The sequence below is a fragment of the Alternaria ethzedia genome (assembly GCF_023757985.1).
Source record: "Alternaria ethzedia strain BMP 0044 chromosome Unknown scaffold_3, whole genome shotgun sequence".
NCBI classification, from domain to species: domain Eukaryota; kingdom Fungi; phylum Ascomycota; class Dothideomycetes; order Pleosporales; family Pleosporaceae; genus Alternaria; species Alternaria ethzedia.
Window position 1 is genome coordinate 481,904 of NW_026056196.1, and position 14,499 is coordinate 496,402.

The window sequence follows — 14,499 nt, forward strand, 5'->3', positions numbered from 1 at the left end:
AACTTTTGCCCCACGAAGCCACTATAACCACTCTCTCGCCGCCGCCTCCCATAGTCTTCTATACTCTATCCACCGTATAGTTGAACATTCATCATGGCGTCTATACCAGGTACGTGCAGCGCCACACGGTCATTCGAAGGGTCCAAAGACTAATTCACATGTTTGCAGTAATCGTAAAGCATCAGGGCAAGAAGCACGAGGTCGAAGTGGATACCACCTCCACCGGCGAGACGTTCAAGTACCAACTCTTCTCCATCACCGGCGTCGAGCCAGAGCGCCAAAAGGTCATCGTCAAGGGCGGACAGCTCAAGGATGACGCCGACATGTCCAAGCTGGGCCTCAAGCCGAACCAGACACTCATGATGATGGGCACGCCCTCGGGGTCGGCAAACGTCATCGAGAAGCCCAAGGTCCCGGTCAAGTTCCTCGAGGACATGGACGAGGCGGAAGCCGCGCAGTTGGAGGGCGCCACACCCGCAGGTCTGCAGAACCTGGGCAACACATGCTACATGAACTCCACCCTGCAGACGCTACGCTCCATCCCGGAACTGCAAGAAGAGCTCTTGCGGTACGCAGACAGGTAAATTCGATTACATCATGTCCACGTGCTCCTACTGACCCTCTCCAGCAACGGTGCCAGCTCATCCAGTGCCGCGCAGCTCAGCCAGTTCGGTCTCGGTGGCCTCGGTGGCTCAGCCGACCTGACGGGCTCCCTCCGCGACCTCTTCAAGCAAATGTCCGAGACACAAAACGGCTTCCCTCCACTCATGTTCCTCAACGCTCTCCGAACCGCATTTCCCCAGTTTGCCCAAAAGTCAAAGGACGGCCACGGCTACGCACAGCAGGATGCCGAGGAGGCTTGGTCACAAATCGTCTCGCTGCTCCGACAAAAGCTCAAGATCACCGACAACGAGACAGGGTCAGATGCGAACAAGAAGAGGGAGCTATCCTGGATCGACAAGTACATGGCGGGCAAGTTTGAGTCAGTCATGGAGTGCGATGAGCCCGCAGCGAAGGAGGGTGGCGAGGAGCCCGTTCACAGCGATGACCTCTTCTTCAAGCTCAACTGCCACATCAACGTAGAGACGAACCACCTCAGGGACGGTCTGGCTGCTGGCTTGAAGGAGCAGATCGAGAAGCGATCAGAGGTTCTGGGCCGAAACGCCATCTACACCAAGACGTCCAAGATCGCGCGCCTACCGAAACACCTCCCCATCCATTTCGTGCGTTTCGACTGGCGAAAGGATACCAATAAGAAGGCAAAGATCATGCGCAAGGTCACTTTCCCCGAAGAGCTGGACGCATTGGAGTTTTGCACAGACGACCTGAGGAAGATGCTCGTCCCAATCCGGGACAAGATCCGTGAAGTCCGCAAAGAAGAGGAGGATGTCGAGCGCGCCCGCAAGCGACAGAAGCGCATGCGAGCTGGCGAGGAGAACGACAGCGACCCTCTTGCTCGCAAGGAGCCTCTACAGAAGAAGAAGGAAGCTGCACAAAAGAAGGAGGACGCCAGCAAGCCGGCTGAGGACACCAAGATGGAGGAGGTTGAGTACAAGACCGACGCCCAGGTCGAGGCGGAACGCGCCGCATCAATCCTTGCTGCCAAGAAGGAGCTCCTCGCTCTTGTGGACTCCAAGATGACTGCAGATGAAGGCGCAAACCAGACCGGTCTCTACGAGCTGAGAGGTGTCATCACTCATCAAGGCGCCAGCGCCGACAGTGGCCACTACACGTCCTTCGTCAAGAAGCAGGGACCCAAGGACCCCAACACTGGCAAGCGGAAGGAGGAAGACGGTAAATGGTGGTGGTTCAACGACGAGAAGGTATCTGAGGTGGATGCTGAGAGGATACAAACCCTGTCTGGCGGAGGTAAGCATCCCAGACTGTGACTGTGAATTGACGATGACTGACATGTTCCAGGTCAAAGCCACTCGGCTCTTATCCTCCTCTACCGCGCCGTTCCTCTTCCCGTCGTCGACGAGGACGTGCAGATGGGCGACTCATAGACTGAATCGACACACTTCACTATGGGCATCTCCTTGGATCTCGCGCGCAAGATCATGCTGAAGCGCAAACGGGACTGGAGCAGCAGGTAATGCATGGCATTCGGCGTTGTACTAGCTGGAAAGGCTATGGGACGATACCTCTGAGAGCTTAAGTAACGATTGCATGACTTCAAGACCTTGCATTAATAGACACGGCATTAGACTGGTGAAGTGTACTTTCTGTCCCTTTCCGTCTTCACCTCACCACGCGTAGAAACGCGTCGCAACGTGCTGCCAAGCCCTTCCATGATCGTGACGCTCACCTCCAGGAATGCTTTCCTCCCCATACGTTCGACTGCTGCGCTTCTGTTTTAATATCGCGCGCCATTCGCGAGACGCCGCAATCATTTTCCTGTATCATTACACTTGTACGATCATCTGTTTCATGTATTAAGTACCGACAGCATGTTCTACAGTCACGAAGGTAAGCTCCAAACCGAGACTGCAGCTCGGAACGATTTGACTAACAATCGTAGTGCTCACGTCGCGCAAATACGGTGTGGCAACCGTGTGGTATGCTAGAAGGCGTCCAGTCGCCCCTGCCTTGTACTGACCGAAGTGGCAGGCTCGTCGCTACCACCCACAAACGAATCGGCCGCAAACAGATTCTCGATGTCGATGTACAGAAAGCATGCCAGACCATTGTCGATCCTGTAGCGCCCATGGCTCTACGGCTACAGGGCAATTTGATGTACGCCGCGCTGCCATACCTTGTCCGAGCGACAGACTACTAACGCATGCAGGTACGGTGTATCGCGTGTATACCTACAACAATGTGGATACATCCTTTCGGACGCAGAGAGTGCGCGAAACGCCCTGCTAGTGATGCTACGGACGGTGAAGCATACCGCACTCGATCCAGATGCCGGAAAAGCTAGGTAAGCATGCATCATCCTTATAACATGATCGCTTTACTCACAGGATCTATCTAGGCCTGAGCAGCTTATACTCGAGGATGACCCTTCCTTCCTGCCCGAGCTCGCGCCCCCTCCCCCAGACTTCCTCACAGAACTAGACCACAACTTCAATCTCGACATTGCGCGGTCCGGCGACTCCCAGACGCTCACACCCTTCAGCTCCCAGCAAGCACGGTCGTCTTCCCATGCCGATGGCATAGGTGGGCTCATCTTGCCTACTTCATCTCCCGTGATGGCGGCCGATTTCAGACTCGAAGGCGACGATGGAGTAGGCAGTGTTGGCGGACCAAGTGTCATGGGCGCTGGCGATACGATCCAGCTTGAAGACCCAGACTTCATGATCGCAGACGATGGCGAGATCATCCAGTTGCAACCACGGCGAAAAGTTCCCAGCACGCCAGCTAGGACCGCAGGTGCGAAAATGTCCAGCGATGCTGGGGCCAGTGCGCGGGTTCGCAAAGAACATGAGGATGGACAGCAGGTCGGCGATCAGGTGAGTTTTGCTGCGTTCTCTCACGTCTTTTTGCACCACGATTTCAGTTCCAAGTCATGCGGTGAGGCTCTGCTGCTCTCACTTGAAGCGCCGGACATTGCGAAGCACGATCTCACCGCAACCGCTGAACCTCAGTCAGGCGGCTCTTCGTAGCGTCCTTGATAGACGACGTTTGCCTTCTGCCCTTTCACACATCTTTGTTTGTGTCTTTGCTTGCCTTTCATTGCTTTCTCAATACTCATCCTACCATCGGCATCACCCAGAATGACGACTGACATTTATCAGTTCCCCGGTGATCAAGCAGACATCGGCTTCCCGACCTACGACGACGATCCTATCGAAGGCGGAGCACTTTCATCAGACGGTCCACAACAGTCCAGTCAGCTTTCAGAAGTCATCGAGTCTTCCGATACGTTCGTCGCGCCCATGCGCCGTCGTCGGGTTCCACGCACTCTTCCTATCGATGCAGCTATAGAGCTTCCCAACAAGGAGTTGGCTGGTTGGCAGAGGAACTACCGTCAGAACATGAAAGCAGCAGCTCGGCAGAAAATTCAGAAACGTGCTGCTGCTCAGGCTAAGAAGAATGCCGAGCACTATGTTTGGGGCGCGGGCCTCGGCGGTATCGGTGAACGTGTCTTGGGCGGCCACGTTCCCAATCCGTTCGACATGTTCATTGGTGACAACTTCTTCGAGACGATCATGGGCTTCAGTCGCAACAAGGCTACCGGAGTCAAGCACGACCGCGACAGTGGTATCGATGATGCAACTCAGGAAGAATCTCGCCGTGTGCGTCAGAAGACCGGCGAGCCTGAGATTGGTCGTTCGGCTGACAACGAAGACATTCCTATGTTTGTTGAAGATGACATCGCCGTTGAACTACCGCGCGAGGGTGTCTCCGCACTTGACGATCAACAGATCTTCTCAGCAATGCCATGGAACATCAGCGCTTCTATCAGAGGCTCTTCAGTCGTTCCTCGAAGCGGACGCGCTGGTATGATAGGCTCCGCTGATCAGAGCAGACCCGGAAGCCGCTTCGTGTCTGCCTCCCCCTCAAAAGGTCGCGGTCAGCCTCTTGCTCTTGAGGGATTCAAGAACCTTACGAGCGATGTCGATTACGGTGGCGACGACTTTGGCCTTCCAGGTTTCAGCTCCGACTTTCCCGAGCCAGCAGTTCAAGAACCATCAGCACGCGTCCGCGAGGCCTTGTCGACAGAAGGTGAAAACTTCATTACTTTCATCCAGGAACGTATCGTTGAGAAGCGCAGGCGGGCTCAAGCAGACCTAGAGCACGAGTCCGACGTGCTTCAAGCCGAAGCCGCCGCTGATATCGAGGACATCGCCTTTGAGGAACTTCTCCCACCCGCGGAAAACACCAAGATGATCGCTTGCCAAGGCTTCATGATGGTGCTCGGGCTTGGCTCCAAGGGAATGCTCGACATTCAGCAGCTGCAGCACTTGGGCGAGATCAACCTCAAACTCTCCAGAAAGGCCAAGGAAATGCAGGTCGTTGAGCTCAGCGACGCTGAAGAATCCGACAGGGACGGTGCTCAAGAGGATGACGATCTGACCGAAGACGAAGAGGTGGCGGATGCCCAAGATACTGCACGACAGCCGGAAGCGGAAGACCAGGATATGCAGGAGCACGACGCGATGGAGGAACAAGAAGGTCACTTCCAGGAGCAGTTTGCCGCTGGCCATGCTGCTCAAGAGGATGACCATGACTCACTCTATGATGACTGAGTGACCCGGCACTACATCAAGTCAGATGGATGGACATATACAGGCTGCTGTTTAGCCTATGTTTCTCACGTATCTTCCCGCCTGGTGGCGTTCGCCGTCCATATTACAGGCTCTCACAGGGTGATGGGTATCTGCATTTAATGGGGAAAAGAGAACTGGCAGACAATAGTGTCGCATCTATGACAATACATCAAGACTGTATTGAAACCTTGAGTCATGATCGTGTATGCAGGAAAATGATGCGCATGCTGTGAAGTGCTCGTTGAATGACCAGTGCGTTGGGCAACGTGTGATGATTGGTTGTTTGCAACAGCAATTTCTCGCTGATGCATATAGCCTGCTAACTTGACTGCTTGCAGTTATGCAGAACCTTCTAGACAAGGATTGTCCATGACCAAGTGCTGCAGCCAAGCCGCTAGAATGTTTGCATATAAAGTCGACTTCTTCTTGCACTTTGCACTTCTCTTCTAAGAAACCTATAGGTCTTTTGAATGATTAAGGTGAAAGCAAAATTGTAGCTAGTCTAGGTCTAGCTAGTGTTCAAAGAGCTTAGTGCAAGCTGACATAAGCTTGGCCCAAACTTACCTAGTCAATGCAACTTAGTATACCTACTTCCTGATTCGACACCGCTCACCCCAGCATGCCTGGGGTCCGCATGGGCATGGAAGTCAGCAACACCCATCGCGGCGCTGCCAAACAACCAAACAACGACAGCATTGCAGTGCCGTCTGCTGTCAAAGACGAGGACGGCAATGACGACATCTTCGCAGAAAGCGACAGCGACGATGGGTACGACTACAAACCGCGACCAAAGCTGCCGCAGCCCAATGTCCACATGCGAAGTTTGGGAAGTCTGATAAGTGAGTGAAAGACTGGCCGACTATGATGATAGGATCTTCTACTGACAGCGGCCAGAGGAACTGGAGAGCGGTGCGATCGATGTCGACCCGGAATATCAACGTGAGGTTGTCTGGACAGGTAAAAACGCCCAACTTGATTGTCGCCGACATGCTAATAGCAATAGCCGATCGTATGACGGGTCTGATTAATTCTCTGATGGGTATGATCTCCTCCATGCTCTCTTAACATGAACGAATTCAAAGATTCCTAATACTTGCGTAGAAAACTACTACATCCCACCCATTATTCTGAATAAGAAACGGATTATTGGAACAGATGGTACACCACGTGACGTTCTTGTCTGCGTGGACGGAAAGCAACGACTTTCCTCTGTCAGGGCATTCGTCAAAGGCATGATTCCTTGCCATGATCACAAAGGCGAAAAGTGGTAAGCAATTCGGTCCAATTAATATCTCTCAATGGCTCACTGACAGTGCAAGGTGGTTCTGTGAGACGCCTAGCAATAAACGCAAAAAGGTGCTTCCTTCGGACATTCAAAAGTCGTTCTTGGAAAAAGACTTTGTGGCCTTTCAGTTCGCAGAGCTTACGCCAGTACAAGAAGAAGACCTTTTCGCTAGGGTCCAAATGGGTGTGCAGCTCACTTTAGCTGAGAGGATGCGCGCGAAACAAGGCCCATGGCAAGAACTAGCGAAGCTTTTCGTGGAAGACTTCCCTATGATCTACGACTTGATGAAGGATCGAGCTCGAGCGAAGGACTTCCAACTCACTTTGTCTTGCTTCAGCCAAATTCTGGAAGTACAGCATCCGACTCCTGCAACTGGCATTCCAGTGCTGAGGACAAGCCAGAGTTTAATCCCAAAGCTGCTGAACAACACCGGCGCTGTAGACGATGCGCTCAAGTCACATCTTGCAAGCGTCTGGACCACCTTCAAAGACCTTATTGCCTTAGATCCCGACACTTTCACGAATGCCGACAGGCATCTGAGTGGTGTACAAACCTTTGCGCCCATCGAAATGGTGGCCGTCACCGTCCTTATCTCTATGTATTCGGAAACGCGCAACAATGAACTATTGCTAGGCGATATCAGAGCGCTCCGAGAAGCCTTTCGCGAGCATTTTAAGGACCTTCGATTGTCTGCGCCAATGTGGAAATTTGCCTGGGACTTTATAGAAAACCTGGAGGGAATTCGAGGTGCGGTGGATGGCACTACGATAGACCGTAACCAACCGGCAGGGGCTCCAAAGCCGACGCCGTCTACTTCAAGAACGAAAACACTATCATCTCCTACTTCCGCCGTTTCGAGGAAAAGGGTAGCACCCTTGGACAAGCCGCTGTCCATACTGCCACCACGCGATTCGATCATCGCAAGGGAGGAGACACAACCTATGCCCACAGCACCGAAGCGACAGCGGACTGATCCCGGGCCATCAAACGCTCAATCAGAAGTCAACAATCCCGTATATGACATCAACGGACCATCACAAGTCGCCACTGCAAGGAATGCTCCTTCAGAGCGAGTGCGCACAGCTGCGGCACCAACAGGATCTCCCATAATGGGTAACATTTTTACAGATTTTGGCTCTCAACAACCATCACCTGTCAGCGCAACCTCTGCTTCGCCACGTCTATGGCGTGCAGGCGAAGCGTTGCAGCTAAATCCAGCCTTGACCAACTCGCCACAGACTGGGCCAACACACACAACGTCAGGACCACCGCACCAAACTTTGCAGAGACCAGGAAATGGACATGAGAGTCAAGCTGTACCGGGCTCTGGGCCGGCAGCGCGAGGTGGTGCAGAACAAAGCATACCACCGCGCCAGTCTCGAAACGATCCTATACATACTTCGCCCTCCGACCCTAGGCCTGAACCTCCTCAAGCCGACTATCCCGACTATTATATTCCAAATCTGTCGAACGCACCTATGCAAGCATATCACCAGTCTCGGTTACCCATGACGCAACTATACGCTACTCATAAACCTTTCACACCGGAGCACACACCTCCCCAGATCCAGCAAGCCCGTGTGCCTGACTCTAGGAACCACCCTGCGCCGGTAGCGCAGATGCAGCCGCCTAGACTCTCTCATACATCTTCGCGGCAAGCTCCTCAAACAAACCAAAGTTTGCAGAACGGCACACAATTGTCATCCCGACCCTCAAGCATGACCCAAGCTCATCCGACGAGTAGAGGAGCATTCGCACCCACTCATACGGATGCGCAATGGGAAGGAGTTATCGCCACTGCATCCCCACGGATGCAGTCTCGGCAGCTTGGTCAAACTCAACAAGGGGCTTCTTCCGCAGCTTCGTCACCAACGATACCGACCTCGGCTTCAACTATGGCAGCGTCACAACCAAGTGGCACGAAGCGGAAAAGCGTTACCCGCCCAACGCCTGCTCAGTACGATGGAGTCATTGATCTGACGAGCGACGATGAACTTGAAGAGGAACGACAGAACCTTCTGTCTTCATTCAAGGCCAAAACGACTCCAGCAAAACAACCTCCAGCTACAGCTACGACCACACCCGCATCAACGCAACGAAAGCCGATAGTGATACATGATCTTGATCTTGATGAGGATTATGCGCGTGCGAACAATCCTTATGAGAGATTTAGAAACAATCCTAGGGCAGGGCTCTCCGGTCCGAAACGTTGAATTTAGTGTTACACTTCCTAAAGCGTGGGGCTCGCATCAGCGAAGCGCAAAAGCATTTCCAGCTATATATTGTAATTAAGCATAATGATACCCCATTTGAGAACAGTGTGCCGTCCAGCTTTGGTTCCGTCCAGCTGTAGGATTTATGCAAGTAAGCCGTAAGCGCGAATTGGCAGCGCCACTTCGACGACTTTCTCACAACCACAAATTCTGCATCGTACGTAGCATCCACCTCTAGCATCACAGAATGCACATCGCGTCCGGACTTCAATATGGGTTCCGAAGCGTTACAGGAGACGCGTTCACATGCAATGGAAGACGTCATAGCGCGTTTCGAACCTCGGCATTCGACGACGAAACCCCGTGGACGGACCGCACCGCAAGCTAACGATGGCTTGACGGCCAACAGGATGTGTGCGGGATTGCGACAGTCTCCTGCTTGCGTCAACAACCACTACGAGAGACATACTTGGCGCCGACGTTGACGAGTACCTGCTATATCTTGCGCCATATCGCGAACAGTCTCCAACCCCTCTCACTGCGCGCACGCAGCTTTGCGACATCCATAATCCGCGACTACAAAAGACCAGCAACATGGGAAAGTCATTCGACCCTGCTAAGGACATTGGCAGTCTGGATGGGAAGGTTATCCTCGTCACAGGTGGTGAGTGTCTCGAAGTTCAGAGCATGAGCGACCGTATCATGCGACTAATACATACACAGGCAACGCCGGCTTAGGCAAACAGACCGTCGCATACCTCGCTGCCCACAGCCCCACGCGCATCTACCTCGCCGCTCGTACCGAATCCAAAGCCCGCGATGCCATCTCCGACATCAAGAACAGTGTGCCAAATGCCTGCGAGATTGTATTTCTCCCGCTCGACCTGACGTCTTTCTCGTCCATTGCCGACGCGGCATCGACGTTCAAGAGCCAAGAATCGCGTCTCGATATCTTGATCAACAACGCTGGTATCATGGCGCCTCCATACAGCACCACCAAGGAAGGATACGAGATACAGTTTGGCACGAACCATATGGGCCACGCGCTGCTCACGAAACTCCTTATCCCGACGATGCTGGACACGGCGAAACAGCCCGGATCAGATGTCAGAATTGTGAATTTGAGCAGTATGGGCCACCAGATGCCGGTATCAAAGGGCATTGAGTTCGACCAGCAAGCGCTCGAGAAGGAGAGTACCTGGCGTCGCTACGGCTCCTCGAAGCTGGCGAACATACTCTTCGCTCGCTCCCTGGCGCTAGAATACCCTACGATAACATCCGTCTCCCTGCACCCCGGTGTCATTTTGACGGATCTCTTCGACAACCTCCGCACGAACATATTCATGAAGGTTGGCCTGTACATCTACGGCATCATCGGCATGATACTGCCGGGTCACTACCAAGGTCCGGAAGGAGGCGCGTTGAACACGACTTGGTGTGCTACGACCGCAAAGGACGAGCTAGAGAGTGGAGCATATTACATGCCAGTGGGCAAGAAGAGTTCTGGCAGTTCATTTGCGAGGGACGAGGGGCTGAGGAAGAAGTTGTGGGAGTATACTGAGGCCGAATTGCAAAAGCATGGGTATTGAGATTGGAAAAGATTTGTACTAATAAAAGCGGAAGAGGAACATATATGAAGCCCTGCTCATTGCGATCATGATCTACATGACATATACAGCATCTACAACTCCAGTACCACGCTGACAATCGCCAATTCAAACAGTCTCCAACGGCACCCTAGGCAACGCCGTCAACTGCTTCCTGTCACTAATCTCCACTCTGAAGTCCTTTTGTACACTGACCTGCAAGCCATCACCACTCGGTCGCTGTCCACCCCGCTTCTGGTCGCCATCAACATGTTCTAGGCTCGTGTTACTGTACTCATCCAGATCGCCATAGATTTTCGTTTCCACACCGACGCTCTTGGGCTTGCTACCCGAATGCGAGTGGTTCTCAGGTCGCTCGTTCAGCTCCATCCATTGCTTTGATCCTGGACCGGCGCGGATGGAACCCCGAGGGTTTTGCTTCTTCGAGTAGCCGCCGGAAGGGTTTGAGTGGCTTCCTGACCAGGACGAGAAGTGCGAGATGAAGTTTGTGAGTAGCGGGCGGCAGGCGGGTAGGTTGGCGACGAACATGCCGACGTTCATTTCTGCGCAGGCCCAAGCGAGGATTTCGCCGAGGTTCTGGAGGAGTCGGGTCGGGTCGTTTAGGCCGATGAGGAACTTGAGACGCACGATGGGGGCGATGGATGCGCTGTTGTATGTGTTAGTGGTCAGGGCTTCGTCTTTGGTACAGGGCTATGGGTTGGCTTACAAGATTCCCAGGCCGAGCATGGACATTACAGAGATCTTAACGCGCCAGTCGAGTTGGACGTCCCAGAGGAGGAAGATGGGGAGAGTCGCAAAGATCCAGTCTGTTGAGATGGACACCACAGCTACGGCGTATGACAGTACTGTCTGGATGTTGCGGCCATTGCATTCACCGTCCATCGTGGGATACCAGTTCTTCCTGTTTCCGGAGTTAATTATGGGTACTCTGAAAGGGGAAGGGCCTGAAGACGTACTGTACTGGCCTACATTGGAAGAAGAGATACATTCCCGTACCGCCCATGACGACGAAACATGATATCATACAGGTGTAGATGACCATCTCGATCCATTTCTTGCGGTTCGCGATGCGGATCAAGGCGAAGCCGATGCTACATTTGATCGCGACGAGAGTGAAGCACCATGGCTCCTGGAAGACGTAGAACCACTGCTCCTCGTCAGTATTTCCTCTCAAACGACTCAGAGGCGCAGGAGATCGATGGTTACATACCTTCAAGGACATGTAGTATTGAGACGCGGTCAACGAGCCATCATACTGTCCAACGCCACTCCAAGCCATACCGAGTGTGGAAACTGTGGCCACCGTCCAGACCGGCTGGGTCCATGTCAGTAAGATTCCGATTGTGGATGTGTACAAAACTTACCAAGTTGATGAGCATAGCCCAGTCATCTGGTCCCCATGCCTTCCTCTTGGTACGAATCCAAAATCGCAAGATGGTCGAAATAATGACAAACGGCAAAGGAACCAAGACCGATAGGGCCATATGGTAAGAAGTCGGTGGCGCCATGGCGGCAATCAGACTTTCGACGAGTCTACTCTGTATACACTCAAGCGCAACAGTCAAATCGCACGAAGAAGAAAGTAACAATAGAGTTCACCAATCCACACAGTGCAAGCACCGGGCATGCAAGAAAATAAGAAACCGCAACGAAAGGCTGGTAAAAAGGAGCGCCACGATCCCAACAGTATGGCACTCGTCCACGAGCTTTCTTTCCCATCCCAGCTCGATCCGTAGGCCACAAAAGCTCTCGGCGCCAACCATCTAGGGTTCGCCCGGATGAAGCCGTACGAGTTTAGGATTAACAACGGTAACGGGGAGGCGAAGCGGCACAGGCTTGCTAGGGCCGGCACTGTTACCCGTCTGCAGTAGTTCCCGGTTCGTTATATGTCCGATGCTCTTGGGAGCTGTTGATGCGCGGGACGACGACGCTTGGGAAGGATCGCATGCTCTGGCAAAGGTAATGTCCGCTTCAGAAGGTCTGTTCGCTCAGACACTGTTGGCATTAGCCAAACTATGTAGCTATCGTGATTACTGTTGTGTCCTTCGGTATAGTTGCAGAGATGGCAGACAGTCTTACGTATCACCTTCACATGCGCCGATGTATCTCCAAGCTCGAGTCCAGACTCTCGGTCTTGTGCAAAGCGGTGGAGTAGTATAACCTGCTACGTCTGCGCGCGAATCCTGTTTCAAGACCTTCTTCTGCACAAGGATTGGTACATCGCCGCGTACTGTGCGTGCGGGGGCGTGGAGCATGCAGGAGTGTCGTATTGAATCCATATACTCGGATCTCGACCAGAGATGAGGTGGTCCCAAAGTACCTGATATCAACTCAGAACTTGGAAATCTAGTATAAGGAGCGAAAGGGGGATATCAACTATATGTGTGCCAGTTATGACTATCCTCATAACATGGCGTGAGGAATACGGTCTGTCAATGCTCGGTGTATGCGTCGGCACAAGATGGAGCTACTTCGGAGGATTTATATCGAGACCCACACCACGAAATAACGGTCTCCACCGCTAGACATTCCTCGACGGATCCTGGATGTTTTACATAGTCAAGGGTTCCCCGCGACGCCTCTGCCGTGCAAGCGGTGGGCGTTGTCACGACTACTTCCATAGATACATGGCCAGGTCTCTTACCCAGGTTTCAACATACCTCAGCACGTAGCAATTTCCAGAATGTCAGCACCCAGAGTCTTTGAAGGCAAACTTGCCATTATCACCGGTTCTTCGCGAAGTATGTTCTGCCATACGCTCATACCCCTCGATCATGGCGCGATGTAACGACGTACCACTTGATTAGTAACTGACGTGCAACTAGGCTTCGGCGCCACACTTGCCACCTACTTCGCCTCGCGCGGAGCTAACGTTGTGATCAACTACGCAACATCGGCTTCCGATAAGATCGCGACTGGCTTAGCAAACCATCTCTCCACGACCTACAAGATCAACGCGCTCCCCGTACGCGCCGATCTTCTTGACCCTTCCGCCCCGCAAACCATTGTCAATGCGGCAAAGGCTCACTTCACCAACCCAGCGGCCACCCCTTCGTTCCAGATCGACATCCTGATCAACAATGCCGCTGTCGTGAACGCGCAGCCCATCCAGGAGCTCGATCCAGAACTCTGGGACCAGACTTTCAACATCAACTGCAAAGCTCCTGCGCTGCTCATCAAAGCCGCGTTTCCTTACCTTCCTCATGACAGATCCGGTAGGATCGTCAACATCTCATCCGCGACTACGACGTGGGGTCTGATCCAACAGACATCCTATGCTGGCACCAAGGGCGCCATCGAGGCGATGACGCGTGTATGGGCGCGCGAACTTGCTGAGCGTGCTACTGTCAACAGCGTGAGCCCCGGTCCCATGGATACAGGTCTCCTGAACGGATTGCCTGAGGCGCCAAGAGAGGCGCTGAAGATGTACAACGCGTTGATCCCATTGGCGAAGGAGAGACCTGGTGTAGACAGCGAGGACATGTTGAGATTGGCTGGCGAGATTGGTGGTAGGCCCGGTACGCTCGAAGAGGTGGCAGGCATCGTTGGCATCGCGTGCTTGCCAGAGAGTGGCTGGATGACGGGTAATCAGCTGGGCGCGAGTGGAGGCGGCGCTTTTGTTAGGTAGAGCTTCGCTGTCATATCTACATGGCTGCTGGCAGCAATCGAAACATAACAGAGCCCTTCTAAGTTTCGACCCTGAGTGTGGTGATGGTTGTGCCTATGTCGAATGAGAGAAGCCGGAATCCGACGACGACTTCGGGCAGGTGTGTCACATGATGCCAAGACCCCATCAGCCTTTCGAGATCATCGCGAGCTCCTCTTCACGACGCGTCGACTCAGCCGATGATCTGCCACACATGAATCCAAGGTTTGCACTCCATACTGGGCTAAGTATGATATCTTCGAAATACGCATTCTAAGAGCGGGACACCTACCACGAGCGCGCTCGTCGCTACCTACCCGGAATTGAAATTTGCCGCATCCCCTGCAGATTGGCGCCATGTCCTGCAATCCCAGATCTTGGCTTGCATTCTGCGTGCATGCGGCGCAGCAAACTGAACACGGAGGAAATTGTTGCTAAAGCTTCTGCGGTCACGAAACGCACAGTAAGGGATTGGTCTGGATGTTGGCGTGAGAAGCGTCTGTCTGAAGAGGTTCGTTCGCAAAGCATTACG

The 14,499-nt window shown here is 53.3% G+C and overlaps 6 protein-coding genes across 6 annotated transcripts; 5 read left to right on the forward strand and 1 right to left on the reverse strand.

Annotated features, from left to right (window-relative positions):
- Positions 1 to 93: 93 nt before the first annotated feature.
- Positions 94 to 2,006, forward strand: J4E87_001654 (uncharacterized protein; the record flags this gene model as incomplete). Its single annotated transcript, XM_049373295.1, has 4 exons — positions 94 to 109; positions 169 to 580; positions 629 to 1,869; positions 1,921 to 2,006. The coding sequence occupies 4 exons, from the start codon at positions 94 to 96 to the stop codon at positions 2,004 to 2,006; spliced, it is 1,755 nt and encodes a 584-aa protein (XP_049236665.1).
- A 554-nt stretch (positions 2,007 to 2,560) lies between these two features.
- Positions 2,561 to 5,195, forward strand: J4E87_001655 (uncharacterized protein; the record flags this gene model as incomplete). The annotated part of the gene is made up of 4 exons (XM_049373296.1): positions 2,561 to 2,736; positions 2,789 to 2,923; positions 2,978 to 3,455; positions 3,741 to 5,195. The coding sequence occupies 4 exons, from the start codon at positions 2,561 to 2,563 to the stop codon at positions 5,193 to 5,195; spliced, it is 2,244 nt and encodes a 747-aa protein (XP_049236666.1).
- A 640-nt stretch (positions 5,196 to 5,835) lies between these two features.
- Positions 5,836 to 7,474, forward strand: J4E87_001656 (uncharacterized protein; the record flags this gene model as incomplete). The annotated part of the gene is made up of 5 exons (XM_049373297.1): positions 5,836 to 6,055; positions 6,111 to 6,173; positions 6,318 to 6,483; positions 6,557 to 7,189; positions 7,291 to 7,474. The coding sequence occupies 5 exons, from the start codon at positions 5,836 to 5,838 to the stop codon at positions 7,472 to 7,474; spliced, it is 1,266 nt and encodes a 421-aa protein (XP_049236667.1).
- Positions 7,475 to 9,308: 1,834 nt separating this feature from the next.
- J4E87_001657 (uncharacterized protein) lies at positions 9,309 to 10,303 on the forward strand (the record flags this gene model as incomplete). The annotated part of the gene is made up of 2 exons (XM_049373298.1): positions 9,309 to 9,378; positions 9,438 to 10,303. The coding sequence occupies 2 exons, from the start codon at positions 9,309 to 9,311 to the stop codon at positions 10,301 to 10,303; spliced, it is 936 nt and encodes a 311-aa protein (XP_049236668.1).
- A 126-nt stretch (positions 10,304 to 10,429) lies between these two features.
- J4E87_001658 (uncharacterized protein) lies at positions 10,430 to 11,805 on the reverse strand (the record flags this gene model as incomplete). Its single annotated transcript, XM_049373299.1, has 5 exons — positions 10,430 to 10,967; positions 11,028 to 11,222; positions 11,278 to 11,468; positions 11,532 to 11,636; positions 11,686 to 11,805. The coding sequence occupies 5 exons, from the start codon at positions 11,803 to 11,805 to the stop codon at positions 10,430 to 10,432; spliced, it is 1,149 nt and encodes a 382-aa protein (XP_049236669.1).
- Positions 11,806 to 13,004: 1,199 nt separating this feature from the next.
- J4E87_001659 (uncharacterized protein) lies at positions 13,005 to 13,949 on the forward strand (the record flags this gene model as incomplete). Its single annotated transcript, XM_049373300.1, has 2 exons — positions 13,005 to 13,062; positions 13,147 to 13,949. The coding sequence occupies 2 exons, from the start codon at positions 13,005 to 13,007 to the stop codon at positions 13,947 to 13,949; spliced, it is 861 nt and encodes a 286-aa protein (XP_049236670.1).
- Between the last annotated feature and the right edge of the window lie 550 nt (positions 13,950 to 14,499).